This window comes from Eublepharis macularius, chromosome 3, assembly GCF_028583425.1.
Source record: "Eublepharis macularius isolate TG4126 chromosome 3, MPM_Emac_v1.0, whole genome shotgun sequence".
Lineage (NCBI taxonomy): Eukaryota > Metazoa > Chordata > Lepidosauria > Squamata > Eublepharidae > Eublepharis > Eublepharis macularius.
The window spans coordinates 160335357-160358839 of record NC_072792.1 but is presented as its reverse complement, the minus strand read 5'-3'; the positions used below and the strand labels follow the sequence as shown (position 1 = coordinate 160358839).

General features: G+C 44.4%; 1 protein-coding gene across 1 annotated transcript; it reads right to left on the bottom strand.

The window, feature by feature from the left end:
- Positions 1 to 1169: 1169 nt before the first annotated feature.
- LOC129326297 (vitelline membrane outer layer protein 1-like) lies at positions 1170 to 10213 on the bottom strand. The gene is made up of 3 exons (XM_054974449.1): positions 10112 to 10213; positions 7611 to 7708; positions 1170 to 1497 (listed from the first exon to the last, which is right to left on the bottom strand). Exons 1-3 carry the CDS (start codon positions 10211 to 10213, stop codon positions 1170 to 1172), a joined length of 528 nt encoding a protein of 175 aa, XP_054830424.1.
- Positions 10214 to 23483: the final 13270 nt, after the last annotated feature.

Genomic DNA, 23483 nt, shown 5'->3' with positions numbered 1-23483 from the left:
AATAGTGCAATGTATAGAAAGATTTACTAATTGCTATAAACAGTAAAGAACTATTAATAAACCGAAATGTGTTCCAAATTCACAGCAGAAATAAAAGTTTAATTTATTCCTGCAATAATAAAAAACCCCAGTTACATTAAAAAACAATGTATTCCTAATAGAAGCCTACTGTCATTGAAACTGACTGGCAACAATTCATCCAAAGTTTAGCTCATGGAAAACCCCTTGATTTCAATGGGAGAGCTAGGCAGGTACTTAACATTCATGCATATCCACTTACATACTTGTGCATTAGCAAGAAGGTGCCCAGCAGCACCCAGACTGCTAAGGGAACTGAGCTCTGAAGAATGAGGATTCTAGCAAATTTTAGGGAAGTGATTTTTTTAAAAAAAGGCACCCCCAGCCCCAAGAGTCAGAAATAATGATTGGATCAGTGATTTAACAGGGACATCAAAGAGAAAAAAGAGAAAGTTGGAAGCTACACTATAGGCTAGGTGCCAATCTTAGACTCTGAGATGTCTCATTTCTAGATGACTATGCCTATTAAGATCTTAGGAAGGTAAATTTGCTAAATGAGTATGCCCCCATGGCCTTCTTTCATACAACCTGGAAAAAACAGGAATGAGAAAGAGCTGCTGTAGCACAATGGTTAAGTGGTTCAGCTGCAAATCAGCACTCTACTGGTTTGAATCCCACTACTGCCATGAGCTGAGTAGGTGGCCTTGGGTAAGCCCCAGCTCCGCAGCTGTGTTATGGGGATAATAATAACAACACTGACTTGTTCACCGCTCTGGCTGAGGCACTAATCTGTCTAGAAGAGCAGTATATAAGTGCTGTTGTTGGTTGTTGTTGTCGTCTGGGCTTTGTGAGAACTCAAAGGAGTGAGTCAGGGTCATTAGAGATTCCCATCCCTCTGTAGTTGTATCCTTGCACTATAAACACTCCTTGATTGAATTTCATATATTATATTAAAACTATTATAAAACACACTTTATAGTGCTTAATTTTGACTGAAATGGGAGTTTAATTCATTTAATGCATAAAAGCGTTAAAAACAATTGAGTGAACAGAAAATGCACAATGAATTCAAGGACTCAGAAGACTGAGATGACATGAATAGACGGAAGGCAGGCATACACGAGCCCTAAAAATTGAGCAGTTGCCACCATTCAATTGCAACATACAAACTTTACATCATTGAGTCCAGTGAGATCCCTTAAGAAACTTCTGCGTCGATACGGCGGATTTTCATACCACATACGTACGTCCACCTTTGTCTGAATCCCACAAATACCACCCTTTTTGCATGACTGACTCCATGGGCCATATTTGCCCCATGCGTGTCCATCTCCTTCCAGTTCACTTCCATCTGTGCACTTAAACTTGATGTTGTTGGCGGCTGTATTCTCAAATGGTGCTGTTGCTTGCACTCGGAGCGAGAATGAAGTCAGGTGGCCAGACTTTTTGCATGTCTTTGCTTTAGACCAGGTACCATCCCTTTCAGAAGAAGAAAATAATGGTTGGTGGGAGGACTTCAACATTCAGTTTGGGGCTATCTTTCTTTGCTTGGCTACATTCTTTCAATAACAATTATTTGCAGGGTGTTAAGTATACCTAAGTTTGGGATATGGCCATAGAAGCACAGCATGTGTCTGCAGCACATGTCCTTTCCCCCTAGCTATAAAATCTTTCATCTGCTTATTCCTGCATATCTGGTTGCTGTTCAAACCATTGGCTAGGTGGAAACGGGACAGCCTTACACTTGCTAAGCTTTATTAATCAGTTCCTTAAAGTGTCTATCCCAAAGCCCACCATTTCTGCAAAGTCAATTCTTATCCTTTTTGCCTGCACTGTCTGCTCAAGTTACTCCAAGTTGCAGAATTCAGGTGTTTCTTTATGTGGCTCCTGTGAGTCAGCCTTGCCCAGTGCGCAGTGAAGAGTCATCAGGCGAAGAGCTGCCTGCAGTTCACCCATACACACACACACACACACACACTGACCCAGCTGCAGCTGACCTTGAGTCTGATTAACAGCAATTGCCAGCCAATCAATCAGCACAACCTTCAGCTGTAACAGACTTCAGGGAACTCTGAAGTAGATAACAAGGCTGCAGAAGCCCACTCCTCCCCACCCTCTTCGCCAACACCCTTGCAGTGCTGATGCTGTCAAAGACGGCTAGAGCTACAAGGATGCAGAAGGACTGCAAGGCTCATGAACCAGCAGCAACTGTCAAACGACCAGGATGAATGAGTTAGTTCAGGATGTCTGCCTTGTAAGTGGCTGACAGCTCATTAAGACTGTCAGCCACTGAAAGAGCAGCAGTTTGTGGAAGCAACTAGTACACTTTACAGCTGTTCTGCTGGCCTTGCTATTGCTGAAACTCTGTAACTGTGACCCTTGGACTGGACCTGACTTGTGGCTTCTCTGGAACTCTGACCTTTGGACTGGACTCTGTTTATTCTTTGCTCCCTGTTCATGATTGGCCCCTGGCCCCTGGGGGACTAAGCCAGTACAGTTCCTGCCTCCACAGGAACTTTCATCTTGTGCTGTTAAATCCTTTCTGCTCCTATTCCTTTTGGTCTTCCTTGCTTTCCTTCTCCCTCATTACCTCTACACATGTCCTAAACATTAATTTTTCCAATAGCCATAATTTTCCGTTACAACCTCTGCTCTGCTCCCTGCTGTAGAATATGGAAAATATGGAAACAAGGCAGGGTTGGTGATGGGAGGAAGGTATATAAGGGAGCTCCAACCCCCCTAGACAGGGAGGACAGTTCCTAAAGTAAAGGGGTATCCTCCTAGGAGGGACAAGGCTTTAGGGGCACACCCACCCTGGCACAGTCTCCTCCAGTCTGAGACAGAACGACAGGGAGCTCCCCATCAATGGCATGGGGGGGGGGGTGGACAGGCCAACAAGGCAGCTCAGAAGAAGCAGGAAAGGGCACGTGAGGGACCTGGGGGCATCAGCACCATGGCCAGAAGGCGCCCCTGGGCATGGGCATGGCTGTGCCTGACGTTGTCCAACTTTCACATTCACACATAGTAATGAGAAATACTATAGCATGATGGTTGTTGTGGGTTTTCCGGGCTGTATTGCCGTGGTCTTGGCATTGTAGTTCCTGACGTTTCGCCAGCAGCTGTGGCTGGCATCTTCAGAGGTGTAGCACCAAAAGACAGAGATCTCTCAGTGTCACAGTGTGGAAAAGATGTAGGTCATTTGTATCTACTCAGGAGGGGTGGGGTTGAGCTGAGTCATCCTGTAAGAGTTTCCCAGGGTGTGGAATGCTAATGGCGGGAGGCTTCACTGTATCCTGAGGAGGTTCTTTTGCACATGGATTGGTACTTGATGTGCTAATCTTCTCTGCAGGGCTATTGTCAAGGATAGAATGTTTTGTTAGCCTGGTGTTTTTCAGAACTGGCAACCATGGTCGGTTCATTCTTAAGGTTTCTTCTTTCCTGTTGAAGTTTTGCTTATGCTTGTGAATTTCAATGGCTTCCCTGTGCAGTCTGCAGTCTGCAGTCTGGAAGTGTTGTCCAGTATTTTGGTGTCCTGGAATAAGATACTGTGCCCTGTTTGAGTTAGGCTATGTTCAGCCACTGCTGATTTTTCAGGTTGTCCAAGTCTGCAGTGTCTTTCATGTTCTTTTATTCTTGTCTGGATGCTACGCTTTGTGGTCCCGATGTAAACTTGTCCACAGCTGCAGGGTATACGGTATACTCCTGCAGAGGTTAGGGGGTCTCTACTGTCTTTTGCTGATCGTAGCATCTGTTGTATTTTTCGGGTGGGTCTGAATACTGCTTGAAGGTTATGCTTTTTCATAAGCTTTCCCATCTGATCAGTAATTCCTTTGATATATGGCAAAAACACTTTTCCTGTGGGAGACTGTTTTTCTTTGGTTGTTTGCTTCATCCTGGGTTTGATTGCTCTTCGGATTTCATTTCTGGAGTAGCCATTTGCCTGAAGTGAGTGGTTTAGATGATTAATTTCCTCATTTAGCAAGTGCGGCTCACATATCCGTCTTGCACGATCCACTAATGTTTTCATTATGCCTCTTTTCTGTCGGGGATGGTGATTGGAGTTTTTGTGTAGGTACCGATCAGTGTGAGTTGGTTTCCTGTAGACCTTGTGACCTAACTGAAAGTTTGCTTTGCGGATGACCCAGGTATCCAGGAATGGGAGTTTTCCCTCGATTTCTTTCTCCATGGTGAATTGTATGTTCAGGTGGATGTTGTTGAGATGATTCAAAAACCCCATCAATTCTTCCTCCCCATGGCTCCAAATGATAAATGTATCATCCACAAACCGGAACCATACACTAGGTTTGTGGGGTGCTGATTCCAGAGCTGTTTTTTCAAAATGTTCCATGTAGAAGTTTGCTATAACTGGGCTGAATTTTGGCTCAATCATCAGCCAAAATGGAGACTGCAACCAAGAAATCAGAAGGAGACTGAGACGTGGAAGGGCAGCCTTGAAGGAACTAGTAAAGATCCTTACATGTAAGGAAGTGTTTCTGGAGACCAAGATCAAGATAATTCATGCTATAGTATTGTCGAAGGCTTTCACGGCCGGAGAACGATGGTTGTTGTGGGTTTTCCGGGCTGTATCGCCGTGGTCTTGGCATTGTAGTTCCTGACGTTTCGCCAGCAGCTGTGGCTGGCATCTTCAGAGGTGTAGCACCAAAAGACAGAGATCTCTCAGTGTCACAGTGTGGAAAAGAAGTTGGCAGGTAATTTATATCTACTCAGGAGGGGTGGGGTTGAGCTGAGTCATCCTGTAAGAGTTTCCCAGGGTGTGGAATGCTAATGGCGGGAGGCTTCACTGTATCCTGAGGAGGTTCTTTTGCATATGGATTGGTGCTTGATGTGCTAATCTTCTCAGAGAAGATTGCCAACATCTTTTTCACACTGTGACACTGAGAGATCTCTGTCTTTTGGTGCTACACTTCTGAAGATGCCAGCCACAGCTGCTGGTGAAACGTCAGGAACTACAATGCCAAGACCACGGCAATACAGCCCGGAAAACCCACAACAACCATCGTTCTCCGGCCGTGAAAGCCTTCGACAATACATATTTTAGTTTGCTGTCAACTTGGACTTTAATATTTCAGTCTGTTTTTTTCTTTCTTGTTAAATGTGTCTTGCTTGGGTCTTGTTTTCCTTAAAGGGTGATAACGAACTGAGCATTTTTCTTTTCTGTGATGTGCTATCTCTGATTGAAAAAGTCTCAATGCCAAGATCTTGCAGTAATGTCTTTCCAGCTTCCTGATCTAAAACTTGGTAGATTGTATCTTATATTTTGACATGAAGATTTGTATAATTAGTCCATTTATATTTTATTTAGGCTTTTCTCAATGCTTCTGTTGTAGATCTGAGTTCTTTTCTTTAGTATTGTGGATGGCAAGTCTGTAAGTACTTGAATATTTGTCCCTTTGTAGGGGATTGATCCCTTTTATTTCTTGCTATTTCTAGTATTTTGCTCCTTGTCTTCCAGTCTGGGATTGTGGCTAATATATCTCTTGGTTTATTATACTTTGGATTATTTTGTGAGCCCAGGCGAAAAGCCTTGGTGATTATAGGAGTTGCTCCCTTTTCAAGTTGTAAATGCTGTGGCAGCCATGATTCTAAAAAGGAGGGTAGATCTGCATTATCAGGTATCTTCTCATCAAAATTTCTGAATTTAAGGTTAGATTGTTTTGTCAGGATTTCCAATTGCAATAGTCTTTCTTGTAGCTGTTTATTTTCTTGTTGTGAATTGCTTAATATAAGGGCACGATTAGCCTTTTGTGCTACTTTGTCTTTAGCTGATTTTATTTCAGCAAGTTGTTCCTCAAAGGGTTGAAGAACAGTTGAGAATTTATTCATAATTTTTTGCTCCAATTGAGCAAGCATTCTGGCTAGTATTGGGTCTGCTGAGCTAGATAAACTGGGCAGTTTATGCTTACCCTTGCTGTTTTCAGCAGCCATTTTGGATGTTGCACTTTTCTTCTCTGTTGCTTGCTGCGAGGCTGGGAAGAATTCCTGAAGCTTTTTTGAAGTGTTTACCTTCATTTTTTCCTTCTCAAGGTTTTGTTTGCTCATATTTCTTTCTTTATTCACTTTTGAGTTCTGTTACGACGTTTTATTTTGAGGCTTTAGGGTGGGGAGGGATGTAGCTAACTTTCCAAGCTTCCTTCTCCCTTGGAGCCAAAGCAACGCCCCCAGTAAGATTGTCTTCTTGATGTTCAGCAATAATCCTGCTTTGGCACTTTCTCCTTTAACCTTTATCAGTAGTCTTTGTTCCAAAATTTTGAGCCTCACTTTGCCTGTGTGAGAAATGAATGAGATGGTCTAGTAGCTGCTGCGATCTTTGACATCTTCTTTTTTCAGAACTGGGGTGTAGGTGGAATGTTCCCAGTTTGTGAGCCACTCCCCATCTCCATATTTGTTGCCATTTCCTTGTAAAGATTTTGATGGATTCCGTTTCTGTCATTTGAAATAGCAATATTGATACCCCATCTATTCCTGATACTTTGTTTCTCCCAATTACTTTGAATGCAGTTTTCATTTCACTTTCAAAAATTGCAGGTTCTTCATCAAAATATTCTTTGAAATATTTTGAACTCCTCTATAGTTCTTCAGTGTATTGTTTTCAGCCTTCCTTTCTTTTGTTCTGTTCAGATAACATATTTCCTAGCTGATCTTTCAGCATCCATAGCCATAGTTTAAATTTCGTAGTGATTTCTCATATCTTCTGGAACAGATCTCTTCTTCCTTTTTTGTTGTTCTCTTCTGTTTCTTCGCACTGGTTATTATACTAATTTTCTGCCTTTTTGTGCAAGTCACTGAAAAGCTGTGTTTAGAATTCTGAATCTTTTTCAGTCACCTTTCACTTTTGCTTCTGGTTTCCCTTTAGACATTTTAAGAGTTTCGTCAGTCATTTGCAATCTTTTCAGAGGGATTTTGGAGTTTTATTTAATCTGGTTTTCATCAGTAATGTTTTAATTATTGCTTGTAATCTGCCTTGTGCCAAGAGGAAAGGTCGGGCACAAATATTTTAATAAACAAATAAATAAATCCCCTGTTTATGATTCCGGTCCTTCTAGCACAGGAGTCAGGAATTTGCTGTGGAGGGAGTAGCAGATATAAATGGTTCTGAAAGCAGGGCACAAATGCAGGGCAAGAAGGTAGGACCCTAATCTGCAGCAAAGTATTTCACTTCTGTAATTATTCAGGGTCATACTACAGAAGCTGTTGGAGATATCATCAGCTCTTTCTGAAAATGTCTTTAACAGAATTTGAAAATGGACCCAGATTGGGTGAAGCACTAGGGTGAAGCAACATGAGCTTCTAACTTGACATTTTCTCAGGTTAAATTCCCCTTGGAAGCTGCTAACAGAAAATATAACCAGCAACAGAATCCTGTGTTAGCTGCTGGTAGAAGTTTTTAGAAACGGAATGCCTCGTAACGAATCTCTATCTCATCTACATTGGCCTTCAGGGATAAAACTTTCCTCGTTCTTCTTTGCTTTGTTCCATGCTTAGGGAGGGAAAGTACTAGTAGGGGAGAAATCTCGAAAAATACATTATGGGATGGGAGAATATGATAAAGCTAGGAATACCAAAATACTCACGGTCCCACTGTGGATGTGATCATGGAGCCATCTGAGCAATGCAGGCGAATGCCGTTTAGGGAAGTATCATCAAAGAAGAAGCCCTGGTAGGGCTGCACCTGGGAAAAGCCACAATGTAACCCAGAAACAGAGAGGTGAAGTTATTAGCCATGGAACTTAGATGGAACCTCCATATTGGCGGGCACTATACCACCAAGAATCAGATACTGAGGGGAAATGACGGGAGGGACATTTGTCTTTATGCCCCACATGAAATCAATCTAACTACATGCAGTAGTTAGATTGACATGCAGTCAATCTAACTACATGCAGTTACATGCAGCACGATATGCTGCCTGGACCAGATGGCTATTTGTGTCTGATAAACAGGGGTCATTTTGTAGAAAAAGAGCTGGAGGAACTCATTAGCATAACTCATTAGCATATGCCACACCCCTTGCATCGCCAGAAATGTGTCATTAGCATAACTGATCTGCATATGCCACACCCCCTGACATCACCTATCTGACTGCTTTGGACTCAATCCTGGCCATTCAGGGCCAAAGTTGTGCCCAAAATGGCAAAAGGGGCTGCAAATGGTCAGGATTGGGCTGCTGCTGAACAGGAGAGTGATCCACCACCAGTGGGCGGAGCCACCTGACATGTCACCTCTTTGGGGAACTGCTGGAACTGCGTTGCTGCGCATTCCTCCTCAAAATGAGCTCTGCTGATAAAGCAGGACAGATTTTGTGTGTGTGTGTGGAATAGATATCCAGTTGCTGTGAGGAATGCAATTTCAGTGACTTAAAAGAAAATAAGACCCTGTTCCAAACAGACGGTCATTGAAAGTTTGATGATTCAGTAATATCCAAATGCTGTTGCTTCTGACTGCTAGTTGTGAGAAAAGCTGTTAGGTTTATGACAAAGCAGACTTGTCCAGTTTTAGGTCTGCAATAAAATACCAAAGTTACGTTTTCGGAGAGGGAGGTCCACATTTCACACTGACTGATGGGGGAGAATGTGGCAGAACAATGAAAAATGTAAGGGAGGGAGAAGAGGGAAGAAGAGAGAAGGCAACTGTGGGAAAGAATGCAGTGGTATGGTTGGATGACGGAAGGGAAGAGAATATGAAAGGAAGACGGACTAGAAGAGAACGTGGTGGAAGATCACTCAAGGAGACTGAGTAATGGAGAAGATAGGTTGGAGTCAGCAAAGGAGAAGAAGCCTAGCTGGGAAGAAAGGCAGGAGAAAAAGCAGAAAGCAGGCTCTGAGTGCAGGTCGGGAGGGCCTGAAGTAGCCGGTTCTAAGGCACCCCAAGAATTGAGGTCCCCTCTAGGGCAAACCTAAGAAGCAGAAAGACTTTACTATCTATGACATCATGGGGAAAGCATGTATCACAAACCTCAGTTAAACCTTAAAGGAGCTACTGGACTAAAATCTTGCGCTTTTTCTACAGACCAGTACAGCCACCCACCTGAAATAAACCTCAGTAAATAACCTTTGAAAACCAAGATTTGCTGGCTTAGAGGTGTCTTTGGACTATCTAGCATGGGGTAGGGAGTATTCAATTTGCTCCTGTCCCTGAACTCAGACAAAAAAGCTGAAAAAAACATGGCTGCATCATCTTAGACAAGATAGCAAAAAACAGGTGAGTGAGGTGCACATTTTTACTTTTGGAACTTAGATATTTTTCAGACCAGGAATCTTCTCTTACTTTCTGTACAAGAAAGGAGGAGGAGAGGGAGAGGGAGTGAGGTGTCCTCATGAAACAGCAACAAGCCATGCATATCTCAGAAACTCTGGGTACATTTAATAAATAATTTTCACATAACTCCAATGTGTTCATTTGGACTGGTCTTAAGTGGGTATTTTTATCAGGTTTGCTATTCTTTCAATGAATGCATTTATTGCCTGAATTCATCTCTAATACATTTCCAGCTCTACCTTTTACCTGCCCTATAAAGTCAATTAAAGTAATTCTATTGAATTGGTCATAGATCCAGAGGAGTTAGCCATGTTAGTCTGTAGTAGCAAAACAGAAAAGAGTCCAGTAGCACCTTTAAGACTAACCAACTTTACTGTAGCATAAGCTTTTTTGAACCACAGTTCTCTTTGTCAGATGCATGAACTGGAATTGCCTTTTCTTCATTTCCCACAATATTGCCTCCAAATATGCTTGTGTATACACAGACTAACAAGATCCTAAAACATGGATTGGGAGGGGTGCATGTGTGAAGGGCATAACCCTAACCCACCCCTTAATCCTATTTAATGACAACATTTGCAAGAAGACATTATAATCTCATAAGTGAGGCCGCTCCATCGACATCATTCCATAAGACCTCCTGTCAAGTCCAAAGCAAACTACAGAATCCCTGCTATACTTGTGCCACCCTCTTCAGCAGCCTCTTAATGCCAGAACTGCTGCCACGTATCCCTTCTAGAAGCAGACACCAAGAGCAGAAGAAAACAAAGCTTTTAGAACAGACCCTGTGTAGAACAGAGAGAGGGGGAGAAATTACCTTCAATGAAAATCCTTTAGCATAACTTTTATAACAGAATTGAAAATCCCTCCATTTGCCCCACCTTGCTCCGTTCGGCACTCTAAGAATGAGTTTTTGCATCTTCACATTCCACAGACAACAAAGCAGTTGCAGAGAGGCGACAGTAATAGTGGTAAGCTGCATATTGAAGCTTCCACTCTGCTGCGGGACTAGTAAATGGCAGCAGCCCCAGAGAACAAGAACCTAATTTTATGGCAAGCCAGCTGGGATGCCTCATTAATCCAATGGCAAACCTGCATGGGCACATTCGCTACCATGCCCATGTGTTCTTGCACTGATCTGATCTGCACCAAGCTGAGTAGCTGATTCACTGCACACAATTAAGCTTTCCCATTAGAAGGATTTGCATTGGTGGATTCGAACCCTAGCCTAGGGCAATCAAGCTGGAGAGCAGGTAAGTGCACCCACACAGCCTGATCTTGAATTTCCTTGGGGAATTTCTTGTCTTTTTCTAGCATTGACAGAGGCCTTTCAGATGTGTGTGAATAATGTGAAAACGACACTCAGACTACATCCTCCTGTTCAATATATGCTAGAAAAATGATCTTTCTATGACTCTGTGGTGCGTATGTATATAGAGTACTATTGTGTGCGAATACACACAGCTCTGAAAAGGATTTAGACTAGAACAACCAAAACAATTGCACGGTTGGACTACCATCGCTATTACAATGGAATAATCATGGGATGTGGTGGTGGAGGCCTTTTAGTTTAGAATGATGTCATCACGCCACGCCTAGAGTGCTCGTGCACTTCACAGCAGGCTGATTTGAGCCCCAAATGGGCCATCTGAGGCCCAAATCAGCCTGCTGTGACGTGCACGAGCATTCCTGCACCTGGGTGATGATGTTACCCGGAAAAGATATCGCTGGAAGTGACATCTTCATGAAGGCACAGGAGGGACACAGAGAAGGTGAGTGCCGGGTACCTGGCCTCCTGTCGGGAATGGTAAGGGAACCTGGCAGCCCTACAGCATAGTTATGTTCGGGCAGTGGGAAGGAGAGGGCTTCTACCATTTCACAATTTCGTTGATTATTGCTGGTATCTCAAGATGGGTAGCTGTGTTAGTCTATCTGTAGCAATAGAAAAATAGGTGCTACTGGCCTCTTGCTCTTGATTATTGCTGGTTTGTGAATCAGCAGCTATCCTCAGTGTGGTGCCCACACTGATGGATTTCCCAGCGCCTGTTTGCTTCTCCCCCAAAGCATCTCTTCCCCAATGCAAATACTCCTGGCTTTCCTCTGCCTCATTGAAGCAGGAGGTGTTGTGTATTGGCTTAGCTTCTGTCTGAGCTAAGGCTCCGTCAGTTCTAGGGAAGACAGTCCATGACAGATAGATCCCCAAACCCCTCACAACAACCACTCCAGGGTCTTGGATGAAAAGGGTTTATTATAGAGATCCATTAAGTTCACAGTTACTTCCAAAGATGAGTAGGATTGGCAGGAATGAGAATACAATCATGTGCACTTTGATAAAAGTAGCAGGATTCCCCCTCCCCCAGGGCAGTTAGCAACAAGGCGTGAGAATCTCAGTTCTCATGAGAAACACAATAGCTTTGTTTGGCCAGAGCAAGCCAGAGGATTACAAGAATTCAACTCTCTCTGTCTCTTGCCGAAGAGTAACAGTTCAGTACAAGGTCAGCAAGCAGGCTTCCAAGATAACAGGCCCAGCATTAGTACTTTTGTTTTTAGGCAAGCCCGAGATAACATGAATATAATTGTTACAGTACATGATCATAATAAGAGAGCATATAGTTACACAGTATAATCAAATCAATACAGGGAACAGAAAACATATGAATGGCATGGATGAATGGTATGCAGACACGACAGGCTCCTGGAGTCTTCATTACCTTTGGCTTTTTCCTGCTGGCAGCAGCCAATCCGTGCTGTATGATAAAGTCCAATCACAGTACTATAAATGTTACTTGGTATATAGTTAATGCAAGCTAAGGATCCTATTTATGTGCGTCTATAGATTGTTGGTTAAAAAGGGGGCATGGCTTGTGTGCAGGGCTTTTTTTCTGGGAAAGGAGGTGGTGGAACTCAGGACCGCACAATGACATCACTTTGGGTCAGCTGGAACAAGGGGGAAGTTTTTTAAAGTTTAAATCACCCTCCGCGAAAATGGTCACATGGCCGGTGGCCCCGCCCCCTGATCTCCAGACAGAGGAAAGTTTAGATTGCCCTCTGTGCTGCTGGAGCGGCGCAGAGGGTAATCTAAACTCCCCTCTGTCTGGAGATCACGGGGCGGGGCCACTGGCCATGTGACCATTTTCAAGAGGTGCCGGAACTCCGTTCCACTGCGTTCCTGCTGAAAAAAAGCCCTGCTTGTGTGTATATAGTTGGCTCCTGTCGAGCCTGTCTGTCTGCCTGCTTCCGTTCTCAATAAAGCTGTTACTATGAGCTGAAATCTTTAGGCCTATGAGCTGAAATCACAATACTTAATAGGAGGTGCTTCAGAAGGACCAGAAGGCAGTACCTATTCAGAAACAGCTGCCTCCAACGTAGAAGGATGCTTGCCTTGCAGCCCATCAACATTGTGTGATTGGTCCAAGCACCCCATGGCATCCACTCCTCCTTCTTAAAATTCCAGAAGTGCTCACAGGCTCAATGAGATCGGGGCTCCTTGGACTGCAACTGCAGCGGAATCATTTTATTGAAGCTTCTTATTTGAAAGCCACCCGTTGCTAGTTCTCTTAGCTAATTGATGGGCAGGGGAGTATTTATTTCATAAGAATAAGATTTGCCAGCGCCCGCTTCCTTATTGATTTCTTTCAGAAGCATTCATGGAAAAGAAGAGATGCAATGTAATTCAAAGAACAACTTTAATCTAGTATGTTCCAAGGATGCTATATTCTAATAAACTATTGGTAGTGGTCCGCAATAATTTTTTTATGGTCTCATAATATTTTGAAGTTTTTCAGATGGTTTATTAGAGCCTACCATGAGGTTATTTTATTTGTCGGTTTCCTACATTTTCATTGGTTAGGGTAGTCATGGGACATACACATTTATATATTATAATTTGGAAAGTTAATATCATAATGTTTATTTATTCATTTACTTCATTTATTTATACCCCACCTTTCTCTCCAATGGGGATCCAAAGCTGCTTATATCATTCTTCACTCGCTTAACAACAAGAGAGTGTCACTCACTAGCCCCAGTTCATTCAGCAAGCTTCCATGACAGACGGGGGAATCAAACCTGGATCCCTGAGATCCTAGTCTGTTGCTCTAACCGCTATAACATGCTGGATTCCATATGCTGAGTATGTATATAATACCTTTTGTAAAGCATATTATTAATATCTGTAACGGTTGAAATAAAAATAGACTTGAGTAACTCTACATAGGATTGCATTGCAAGCACGATTGCATTGCAAGCAGCTTCTAGAGAAATTGGTGATAGCATGCAAATATTTATTGCTACCACTAGAGGCTGCTTGTTAATAGCAAAACCATTTGAAAATCTGTGGTTTCTCTTGTGTGCCTGTAATTTTAATTTAATAAACATTTACAGGCTTTGGTCAGATTAATTCTAGCAAAATAATAACATAAAAATATGCTACCCTTAAATCATATTGCACTGCATGTTTGGATTCCATTGCAATTAGAAGGAGTTTTCAAACTGGTGATTAAAACGCTCAGATCAACCATTTGGTTTGGTTTGGTTTGTATAATTCACAGACAACAACCACCTACATTTTTGTTGCCTCATTCTTCTCTTATGTGGGAGAAAGTGTCTTTCTCCTAGAAACTGGTGTAGCACAAAGGCTATGGATCAGAAAGGCTCCAGCCTTAATTCGCTAGGGGATTCCCTCCCAGTCCAGATCCACACAAAAACTTGCACTATACGGATAAAAATACTGACCTACCTTGCCAGGTTGTCGGGTGTGAAATGCTATGAATGCTTAAAAGTTCTATACAGATGGTAAGTATTAAGATAATGTCACCATCATGAATTTTAATAAAATATTTCTGCAGATGACTCATTTGGGTTTCCTCTCTAGCTGCTTTCATGACTAGACCAGCTGACCAGTTTCCATGTGTTGCAAGATAAAGGACTGTGCATCCTAAACAGAGTTCCACACTTCTAAACTAATTGACTTCAGTGGACTGAGAAGTGTCTAACTCTGCGGAGGACTGCATGGCCTTCTTCAATGCAAAAGGAGACCAAACCTTGCAGAAGTTACCTCTGTCTTGGCGAAGATCCATCCTGCTTAGATTCACTTAAAGAATGCCTCCCTGTCATCTTTCAGACAGCATGAAAACATTATTTTGAAAACAGACATGAAGAAAGGACATTTGGCACCAACGTAATGAGGCAATTAATAATATGACGGAGGAAAAAAACCCTACAATTCTGTATTTAAGAAAGAAAAATCTGCCACACTCAAGCATAAATATTGTGGGGAAGCCAAGAAATGTTTGCAGTTCCAACATGTTGTAGAATCTGTTCCTTTCGCTTGCTGGAATTCTTGCTGGAGCATCCACAGCTGCTGAAGATCTGGCACTGTGGTTTTCAATAGATGAGGGGGGGCTTCTCCAGAGAGGCACAAACTGTTTATTGGCCTTCTGGTGAACTGGTCAGCCATCCTGCAAAAGAGGATGTTGGATGGGAGGAGCAAGCCAAAGTATGTCAACTCAGACTTAAGTCACTGGGACTTGTTCCCAGGAAGGCGTTCTTAGGACTGCAGCCTCAGTGAGACTCTAGTCTGATTCGAAAGGGCATCTCTTATGTTCAGACACTCTCCTGACCGCTCCAATGGGCATTTGCACAGACACGAAAGGTCAATTGGGGGAGGACCAATTTTAATAGAGAGCAAATTTTTATCCAATGTTTTAGCTCAGGGTCAAAATGCATGTTTTCAATCCTTTGCCCCATGTTGTTTCCCTAATGGAAACTGCCCCATCTCTCCAAGCTGCTGTTAGCTACAATAAAGAAGAACGATTTCATGTATTTTGTCTATATTTCTAATATTTTATCTAATATTTTTTCTATTTCTCCCATTATGGTTAATAGCAAATGGGTTTCTACTGACTTCAACTCATTTTGGTGAGTCTGTTGGTCTCGGTTCAGTTCCCCCTCCCCAACATGTCTGGTTTTTATTCTTAAAGGTTGGGAGATCCATGATCTTCTGAGAGCCCATCTAGATGTGACAGCATCCCCAAATTTACCACAGGGATGCCTCTGCCATTTTAGGGATGAAACTCCCTCTTTTAAAAAATCTGGGGGGGCCTGATCCAGACCAGAACTATGGCCCAGAGGGAGGAGAGACACATGGCCCCCCCCCATTTCTAAGAGTCCAACCCCCTGGTGTTTCAGAGAGGCTGTCTTGTCAGCCCTGGGAGCAAAATCTGTTTGCTTTTCAATGCCCCTTTGGTTTGAGTAGCCACTTTAGCAGGGAATAAAAACAATAGCTTTTCCTTTTAACAGTTGGTGGCAGCTTTTTTAAAAATGAAATTGTCCCTTGCGTCACACTCCCTTCACTGTCTCAGAAAGCCATCCCCGTTGAGATTTGGTAGTATGCAAATTTGAAAGTGATAGGTTCAAAGGCAGGTGTATCGACCTGCTTCTTGCCATGCCAGTTGTAGGCGTTCAGCACACCTGGCCCCTGCAAGATACTCATTGTAAACTGAACCCATGGAAGTCTTTTGTTAGAGAGGGCAATCCCAGGGAGGGGGTGCTCAGAAAAATATTGGGGGCAAGGTTCTTTTTAAGGACTTTTCTCCAGTTTGTCCAATGGAAAAAATTGGAAATTTAGAGAAACCCTGGGGAAAGACTCTACAAATGTTTTTGAATGGATGAAATCCTTTTTAAGACAGGGTATTACCTGCCCAAAATGCTTTTAAAGAATAGGGTCACATTAAGATATCTATGTAAGACAATCTACAGCACTGGTCTTCAACTTAGGGATTGGTACCCTTAAGTGGGTCGCAGACCCCTCCACCCCCTAACTGGGTTATAATCCCATACAGAACTTCCTTTTTTGCTGCAAGGGCGTGTGCATGGACAGTCCTTTGATACTCCATGTTCGCTTGCTGTGTCAATCGCTCTCTCAGCCAGTGAGGTCATAACTCTGGCCTCTTCCTCTCATGTGACTCTGATGTCCGTGACTTCCTGTCACGTGCTTGTAGATCAGTGTGTCCTTTGCTGCCATTTAAGTGTTAAAAGCGTATCCTAGGCCTAGGGATGCTACTCCCCTGCCTGGGGTGGAGGATCCCCTGCCCCCACCCTCCACCTCCCACACCCGCTAACCTTTCCGCAGGAGGAGAATGCACTTCCCGGGGTGTGCCCCCTAGTGGCACAGCATGCTCCCATGCACCACAGCTGCCCAATTTGGCAGGAATCAGCATGAATTTGGGCCAAATCTGGCCACTGCAAAGCGTGGGAGCGCTGTTGAGCTCCACGGCAGCCCAATTCAGCCCCTGGGGACCGCAGGAGTGCTCCCAGTGTGGCCTGTGACCCGTGCGATGACATCACTTCCCAGAAGTTCTGTCATCACACATGCTGGGAGAATGCACACGCACAGGGAAAATTACAAGATAGGAGCTGGGTCCCACTTTTCCCACTGGGAGGCCAGGGGGGCCTGGCCACTCTGTGAGGCCTACACTACTTATCTACAGCATTAGATAATGCTGCATGTGCTGTAGACACGTATAACAGCATTAGATAATTCCTGCATATGCTGTAGTCATATATATTTTCAAGGGTTGTTTAAATGTGACTATTTTTGTCCACAATTATTATGACATACTATGGGTATGCTGATAATATACTGTTGTTGAAAATCAATGCTTTCAGTGTTATTAATCCAATATCCATACCACCATAGTGTAAAAGGGCTGATAGCCCTTTTACATTATGATGTTATGGAGACTATTTCCAGCTCCAAATAATAAATCTTCTTTTGTTTACTACAAAATTGATAGTTTCTACTTTCAACTTTTATTTTTTTCCTATATTTCCTGTGGTTCAAATTAAGATATATGTGCATAGGTAGCACAGGACACACAGTTCGCAAGTCTCACTTTAGTATTAATTCTCTTTGCACTTCTGACTGAGCGCAACTGAAGCATTTATACTATTAAAATTCATAAAGGTGCCAACTAGTACAATTTTGCCTAGTAAAAAAAGTTATGAATAATGAATCATTAGGTTCTTAAGATAGTAAAATAAGTTTAGAACCTAAGAACTAAGAAAATCCCTGCTGTATCAGACTGGGGGTCCATCTGACCTGGCATTCTGTTTCACACCGCAGCCAACCAATTGCCTTGGAGGACCGAGAAACAAGGCATAGAGGCCAAGGCTGTCCCCGGGGGTGCCTCCTCACACCAGTTTTCCAAGGTTTACTTCTTCTGGACCAAGAGGTCCCCTTTAATCACTATGTCTGGTGGCCACGGATGGTCATATTCTCCCAAGTTTAGTCTGGATAAGAAAGTCAGTATTGCCTATATCCTGATTACCCACCCACCCAATCTTCCATTCCCCGCCCCACCCCAGCAAGGCTTCAAAATTCCTAGAATATTTACATATCTTTGCCTTTCCTATCTTGCAGGGCAGACAGGGATAAAAACAGAAATGGGTGCAGCATAACAGCTATGAAGAGATCTGAGAGATGCTGGCCCAGATTATGTACAGAAGCCCCTCCCCCATGCTATTTGCAATCAAAGCTGAGGTTCTATGCTTGTGGCTGGCATAACTCATTTGGAAATGAAGCTAGAACTCAGTTGAAACTTATTGTAAAATTGGCCATTGGCTTCAGGACGACCATGTGACTTGCAATACCCAAGGGAACTGGAATATCCTGGCCTTGTTATACCCAGAAAAACCTCCCCCACCCCCGTGCTATTTGCAATGGAAGCGAAGGTTGTCTGTTTGTGATCGGCATATTTAAGCAGAAAATAAAGCTGGGAGTCTCATAACTGGCTCTCAGCTTCAGAATGCTCATGGGATAGGGTTGACAGGTCCCCCTACCCGGAGGAGGAGACACAGCACTCACCTTGTTCTTTGACTTTGCATGCATGCAAAGTGTAGGCGCTTTCCTAGGGAGGCACAATGACATCACTTCTGGGAAGTCACATCATTGTACAGAGTCTAGGAGCACTCCCGTACTTGCCAGCAGGCCAATTTGGGCTCTGAATGGGCCCAATTCAGCATGTTTGGGGCACAAATCGGCCCACTGCAAAGCACATGAGCTCTCGCGGGGCAGTGAGATGACATCATTCCCAGGTGTGACATGGTTGCACCATCCCAGGAGCATGCCCAGGAGGCCTGTTCCCCTGCCTTCCCCACCCCCCCGGCCAGCCAGGTGAATGGGAGGGAAGAGGGTGGGAGTGAGGGATGCCATGCCCCCACCAGGGGACCTGAGATCTCTATCATGCACAAAGATCTCTAACATGCACAAAGGTACCAGCTGGATATTAGGAAAAAATGGTCAGAGTAGTTCAAAAGTGGAATCAGCTGCCTAGGGAGGTGGTGAGCTCCCCTTCACTGATGGTTTTCAAGAAGAGGCTGGATGAATACTTGTCAGAGATGCTTTAGGCTGATCCTGCACTGGGCAGGGGGTTGGACTAGATGGTCTGTATGGCCTCTTCCAACTCTATGATTCTATGAGAACTACAGTGCCAAAGATTAAGGAATCGGAATATCACTGCCCAGGTTATTGTGACAAGCTCCCTGTCTCCCCTTGCTATTTGTCTTGGAAGTGAAGGTTGTCTGTTTGTGACAAGCGTAACTCCTTAGAAAATAAAGAGAGGCATTTGAAAATTGGTCACCACCTTCAGGATGATTGTGGGAATTGAAGTGTCAATCATGAAGGGAATCAGAACATCCTGGCCCATGTTATCTTGACAAATCTCTGCCGCCAGGGAGGGCTGGCCATTTCACTAACCGGGAAATTTCCAGGTGGGCCACTGCTCTGGGGGCTCCTGGTAGCCAGGAGCAGAGCCAGATCCCAGCTATTCTGCCCAAGCTTCAGGGGCTGCTTGGCCTGAACACCTCCTCAGCAATGCTAGCTGGCGTCAGCACAATCTCCTCCTGCATTGCTTCCAGTTTGGGGGGGGGGTGTGACACAGAGGGTGAGCTGTGTGGTGTAATAGTTAGAGTGTATGCAAAGGATCTAGGAGACCAGGTTCAACTCTCCACTGTACCATGGAGATTTGCTGGATGACCTTGGATCAGTCACACCCTTGCAGCCTAATGTGCCTTACAGGGTTATTGTTGTGAAGATAAACTGGAGGACAGAAGAACAATGTCAGCTGCTTTGTGTCCGCATCAGGGAGAAAGGCAGCATGAAGAGGGAGGGTGAAAAATATCCCTCCTTTACAAAAGAAAGGGGGTTTAAGAACCTCCCTGAGCTATCGGAGCCACTGTGGTGTAGTGGTCAGAGTGTCTGACTAAGATCTGAGAGATTCGGGTTCAAATCCCCATTCTTCCATGGAAGCTGGCTGGGTGACCTTGGGCCAGTCACTTCTCCTCAGCCTAATGCCCCTGACAGAGTTGTGATGAGGATAAAATGGAGGAGAACAATATAAGTTATTGTAAGAGGATGATTATCTGGTATTGTTGCAACTCTTTTTTGGAAGGAGGCAGAACTGCTCATTCAGGATTCAAATTACTATTAAAGATCTCGAGGACAACGAGTGACCAGGTTGCCCAGCGGAACAAGTGGAGGCACCCCTCTAGTATGAAATGGCTAGAAAAAACCATGTCTTCCAGTATGCACAGAGAGCTTCTGACTCACACATATCCAGCCCCTCCCACAGCTGAGCACAGCGGCTTCCATGTAAGGGATTGTTTCAGGTAGGTAGCCGTGCCAGTCTGCAGTAGAATAGCAGGATTTGAGTCTAGTGGCTCAGAGACCAAAAGGATTTTCAGGGGAGCTTCAAAGTATCTGAAGAAGGGAGCTTTTTGGCATCCAGCTGGAAATCACCTAAAATCCCCTCTATTGAAAGTTGGTTAATTAAGTTATGGGATTTTTATATCCAAGAAAAGGTCTCAGAAATTATTAATCAATCACAACTCTGTCTGAAAGAAACTTTGTAACTAAATAGTTTCCATTTTTTGAATTTTTAATTGTCAAGGATATACATCCTCCTAAACATCTATCACTTTGGTTGTTGTGGGTTTTCCGGGCTGTATTGCCGTGGTCTTGGTATTGTAGTTCCTGACGTTTCGCCAGCAGCTGTGGCTGGCATCTTCAGAGGTGTAGCACCAAAAGACAGAGATCTCTCAGTGTCACAGATTGACACTGAGAGATCTCTGTCTTTTGGTGCTACACCTCTGAAGATGCCAGCCACAGCTGCTGGCGAAACTTCAGGAACTACAATGCCAAGACTACGGCAATACAGCCCGGAAAACCCACAACAACCATTGTTCTCCGGCCGTGAAAGCCTTCGACAATACATCTATCACTTCTTTGGTTACCCTAAACTAACGTTAAGTTTTTCTAGTATTAAAGGTTATATAACTCTTCATTGATATTTATAACATGTTAAAGTTCCAATATTTATGAGATGCACTTTTTATGTATGCTTGTTGGTTTGTTCTGTGTTGTTATAATGTTATATTGTTAATTAGTTAATTAAACTAAATAAAAAAAAATTTTAAAAGAAGGGAGCTTTCAGAGCTCCCTTCTTCAGTTGCTTCATGTGGGGAATTGTGAGTCCAGGTTCAGCCTGACACATCTCATCTTAAAATCAAGCCCTATCCGTCAGTTCTGATTTCCCCATTATCCCTCCCTTAGGGAACATGAATCACACTGTCATCTTGCATGGCCCTGATTCTCTCCCTATATTTATTATTTTATTTATACAAATATTTATGCCTCATTTTTTCCTGGGGACTCAAAGCACCTTGCCACACTCTCCCCTCCATTTTATCCTCACAACAGCCCCAGGAGGTAGGTTAGGATGAGAGTATATGACTGGCCTGTGGTCACCAAGAGATTCCACAGCAGAGTGAGGATTCAAACCTGGGTCTCCAAGATTCTGGTCCTACACGCCAATCACTACACCATGCAGTAGTTCCTTTGGACAAGACAGCCTGATGAAACCTCTCTTTGTTTCAGTGAACAGGAGACTCAAAATGTGGATTGCTTTCTTTACTAGTTATGCTTTGTATGGCATAACTGAAGAATGCCTAACTCAGTGCAAGCACAAAATGAGTGATGCCTTGCCATTTCGTAATGCAATTTTAATCCCATATGCTACATCCATTTTCCAGCAGTGTTGTTCAATGCAACTTATTCAGTGCTATATTTAACAGATATGCATCCTACACTTTGTTGCACAAGTGTAATAAACAAGCCCCCCAAGACTAACAGGGAAATCCTAAACAGTGAAACCATCCTAAATCCACTGAAGTCAAAGGACTTCGAAAGGTGAAACTCTGTTTTCTATTTCACAGTCAAGCTGTATTTTTATCGCTGCATCAGCTGCCGTGCTTTGCTCCACAGGAGTGCTGAACGGACAGCTCCCCTTCTCTCTGCCTTGATATATCAGTTGCCTTTTCAGTTGCCTTCCCATTTAAAAACAACATTTTCAGTGCAATCCTAAACAGAGTCACCCCAGCCTAAACCCACTGAACCCAATGGGCTTAGACTGGAGTAACTCTGCTTTGGGTTGCCCTGTTTGTCATAAAAAAAGGGCCCTTGCCTTTTCCTGCCAAAAATCTTTCAGTGCTACTAAGGAAACCAGTCCCACCATGCCAGCCCAAAAGAGCACACTGAATGTGGCCACTGCCAACTCCTGATTCACTGAAGAAACTGCCAGTTTGTTCTACAATCTCTTGTCGCAACAAGACAGCTCTTCTCCCCACCCTTCAAAAAGCCCAACATTGATATCTATGTTTGGGATATGCACACACAAGAACATAAGAAGAGCCCAGCTGAATCAGACCAGTGCTCCAGCTAGTCTTGTTCCACACAGGGACCAAGTCCTATGAGCGTAGCACAGAGGCCAAAGCCTCCCACTCTCGTTGCACCCAGAAATTTGTATTAAAAGGTATACTACCGTTGAACATGGAGGTTTCCGCTAACAGTCACTGAAATACTATATTTTAAATCCTGCTTTTCCTTAAAGGAACTCAGGGCAGACTGCATAGTCCCTCCCATTTTATCCTCACAACAACCCTGTGAGGTGGGTTAGAATGAGAGAGGGCAACTGGCTTAAGGTATGCTCCATGGTGACCCGGGGAGGGGTGATCCTCCATATATGTATTGAATCCCTTTTTAAAGCAGTCGGGTTGAGCAGTCGGGTTAGAACAGATAGAAGAAAATACTGCTTTACACAAAGGGTGATAAACACATGGAATTCGTTGCCACAGGAGGTGGTGGCAGCTACAAGCATTGCCAGCTTCAAGAGGGGACTGGACAAATGTATGGAGCAGAGGTCCATCAGTGGCTATTAGCCACAGGAGATAGATGGTATTCTCTTTGTGGGGAGGTGGTGCTCTGTTGTCTTGGTGCTGGAAGGAAGGCAGTGGGAGGGCTTCTGGTGTCCTGGCCTCACTGACAGTCCTTTAGATGGCACTGGATTTCTAGCCACTGTGTGTGACAAAATGTTGGACTGGATGGGCCACTGGCCTGATCCAACATGGCTTTGCTTAAAGCCAGCTTCACAGTGGAAGTCAATGGGCGTAGAAGGCTGGAGCTCTATTTAGGATTGCACTGCTAATTGCCACATTTTATTGTGAGAAAATGGCTGCTTCGGAGGGTGGGAGGCCCCTCCCCTCCCCAAGCCTCGCCTTCTCCACTCTCCACTCCCCCAAATATCCAGGAATCTCCCGTCCTGGAGCTGGCAACCCTATTCCCATACCAGCCCTAGCTCATCCGCACCATAACAGCGTGCCCCTGAACGTGTACAGAGCGCCTTTCTGAAGCCACCAAGGAAGGAGGCTCTCCCACTCACTGTCCAAATCCGAGCAGAGGAGCAGAGGGAAACCCCAAGGCAGCCGCCCCGGCAGAGAAGCCAGAGAGAGGCGAGCGCACGAGGCAGCCACCGCCAAGGCGCTCCCGCCCCGTTTGGGCAGGGAGACGCCCCTCCGTTCTCCCCCTCCAGCCGCAGCAGCCGGACTGCAAAGAGACCCGCCCTCGTCCTCCGCCCCGGGAAAACATCCCACCCGCCTGCCCAGAAGCCAAAGGAACAAAAGGATCTCCCGGCGCGCCAGCCCCGGCGACTCCGAGCCCGCAGGGCAGCAGATCGGAGCGGCAAGCACCGGCCTTTCTCCGCGCCCGGCCGCGGGGTCCCGCCCTTCTCCTCCTCCTGCCCGGAGCCGCGGGGCCTCCCTCCCTCTCTCCGAGCTCGCGTGGCGGCGCAGCGCCC

Coding starts and splice junctions, on each gene's coding strand:
- LOC129326297 (XM_054974449.1), bottom strand. CDS start 10,213: ATGCAAAAACTCATTCTTAGAGTGCCGAACGGAGCAAGGTGGGGCAAA. Junction 7,709..10,111: donor CTAAAGGATTTTCATTGAAG/GTAATTTCTCCC, acceptor GGCTTTTCCCAG/GTGCAGCCCTACCAGGGCTT. Junction 1,498..7,610: donor ATCACATCCACAGTGGGACC/GTGAGTATTTTG, acceptor TTCTTCTGAAAG/GGATGGTACCTGGTCTAAAG.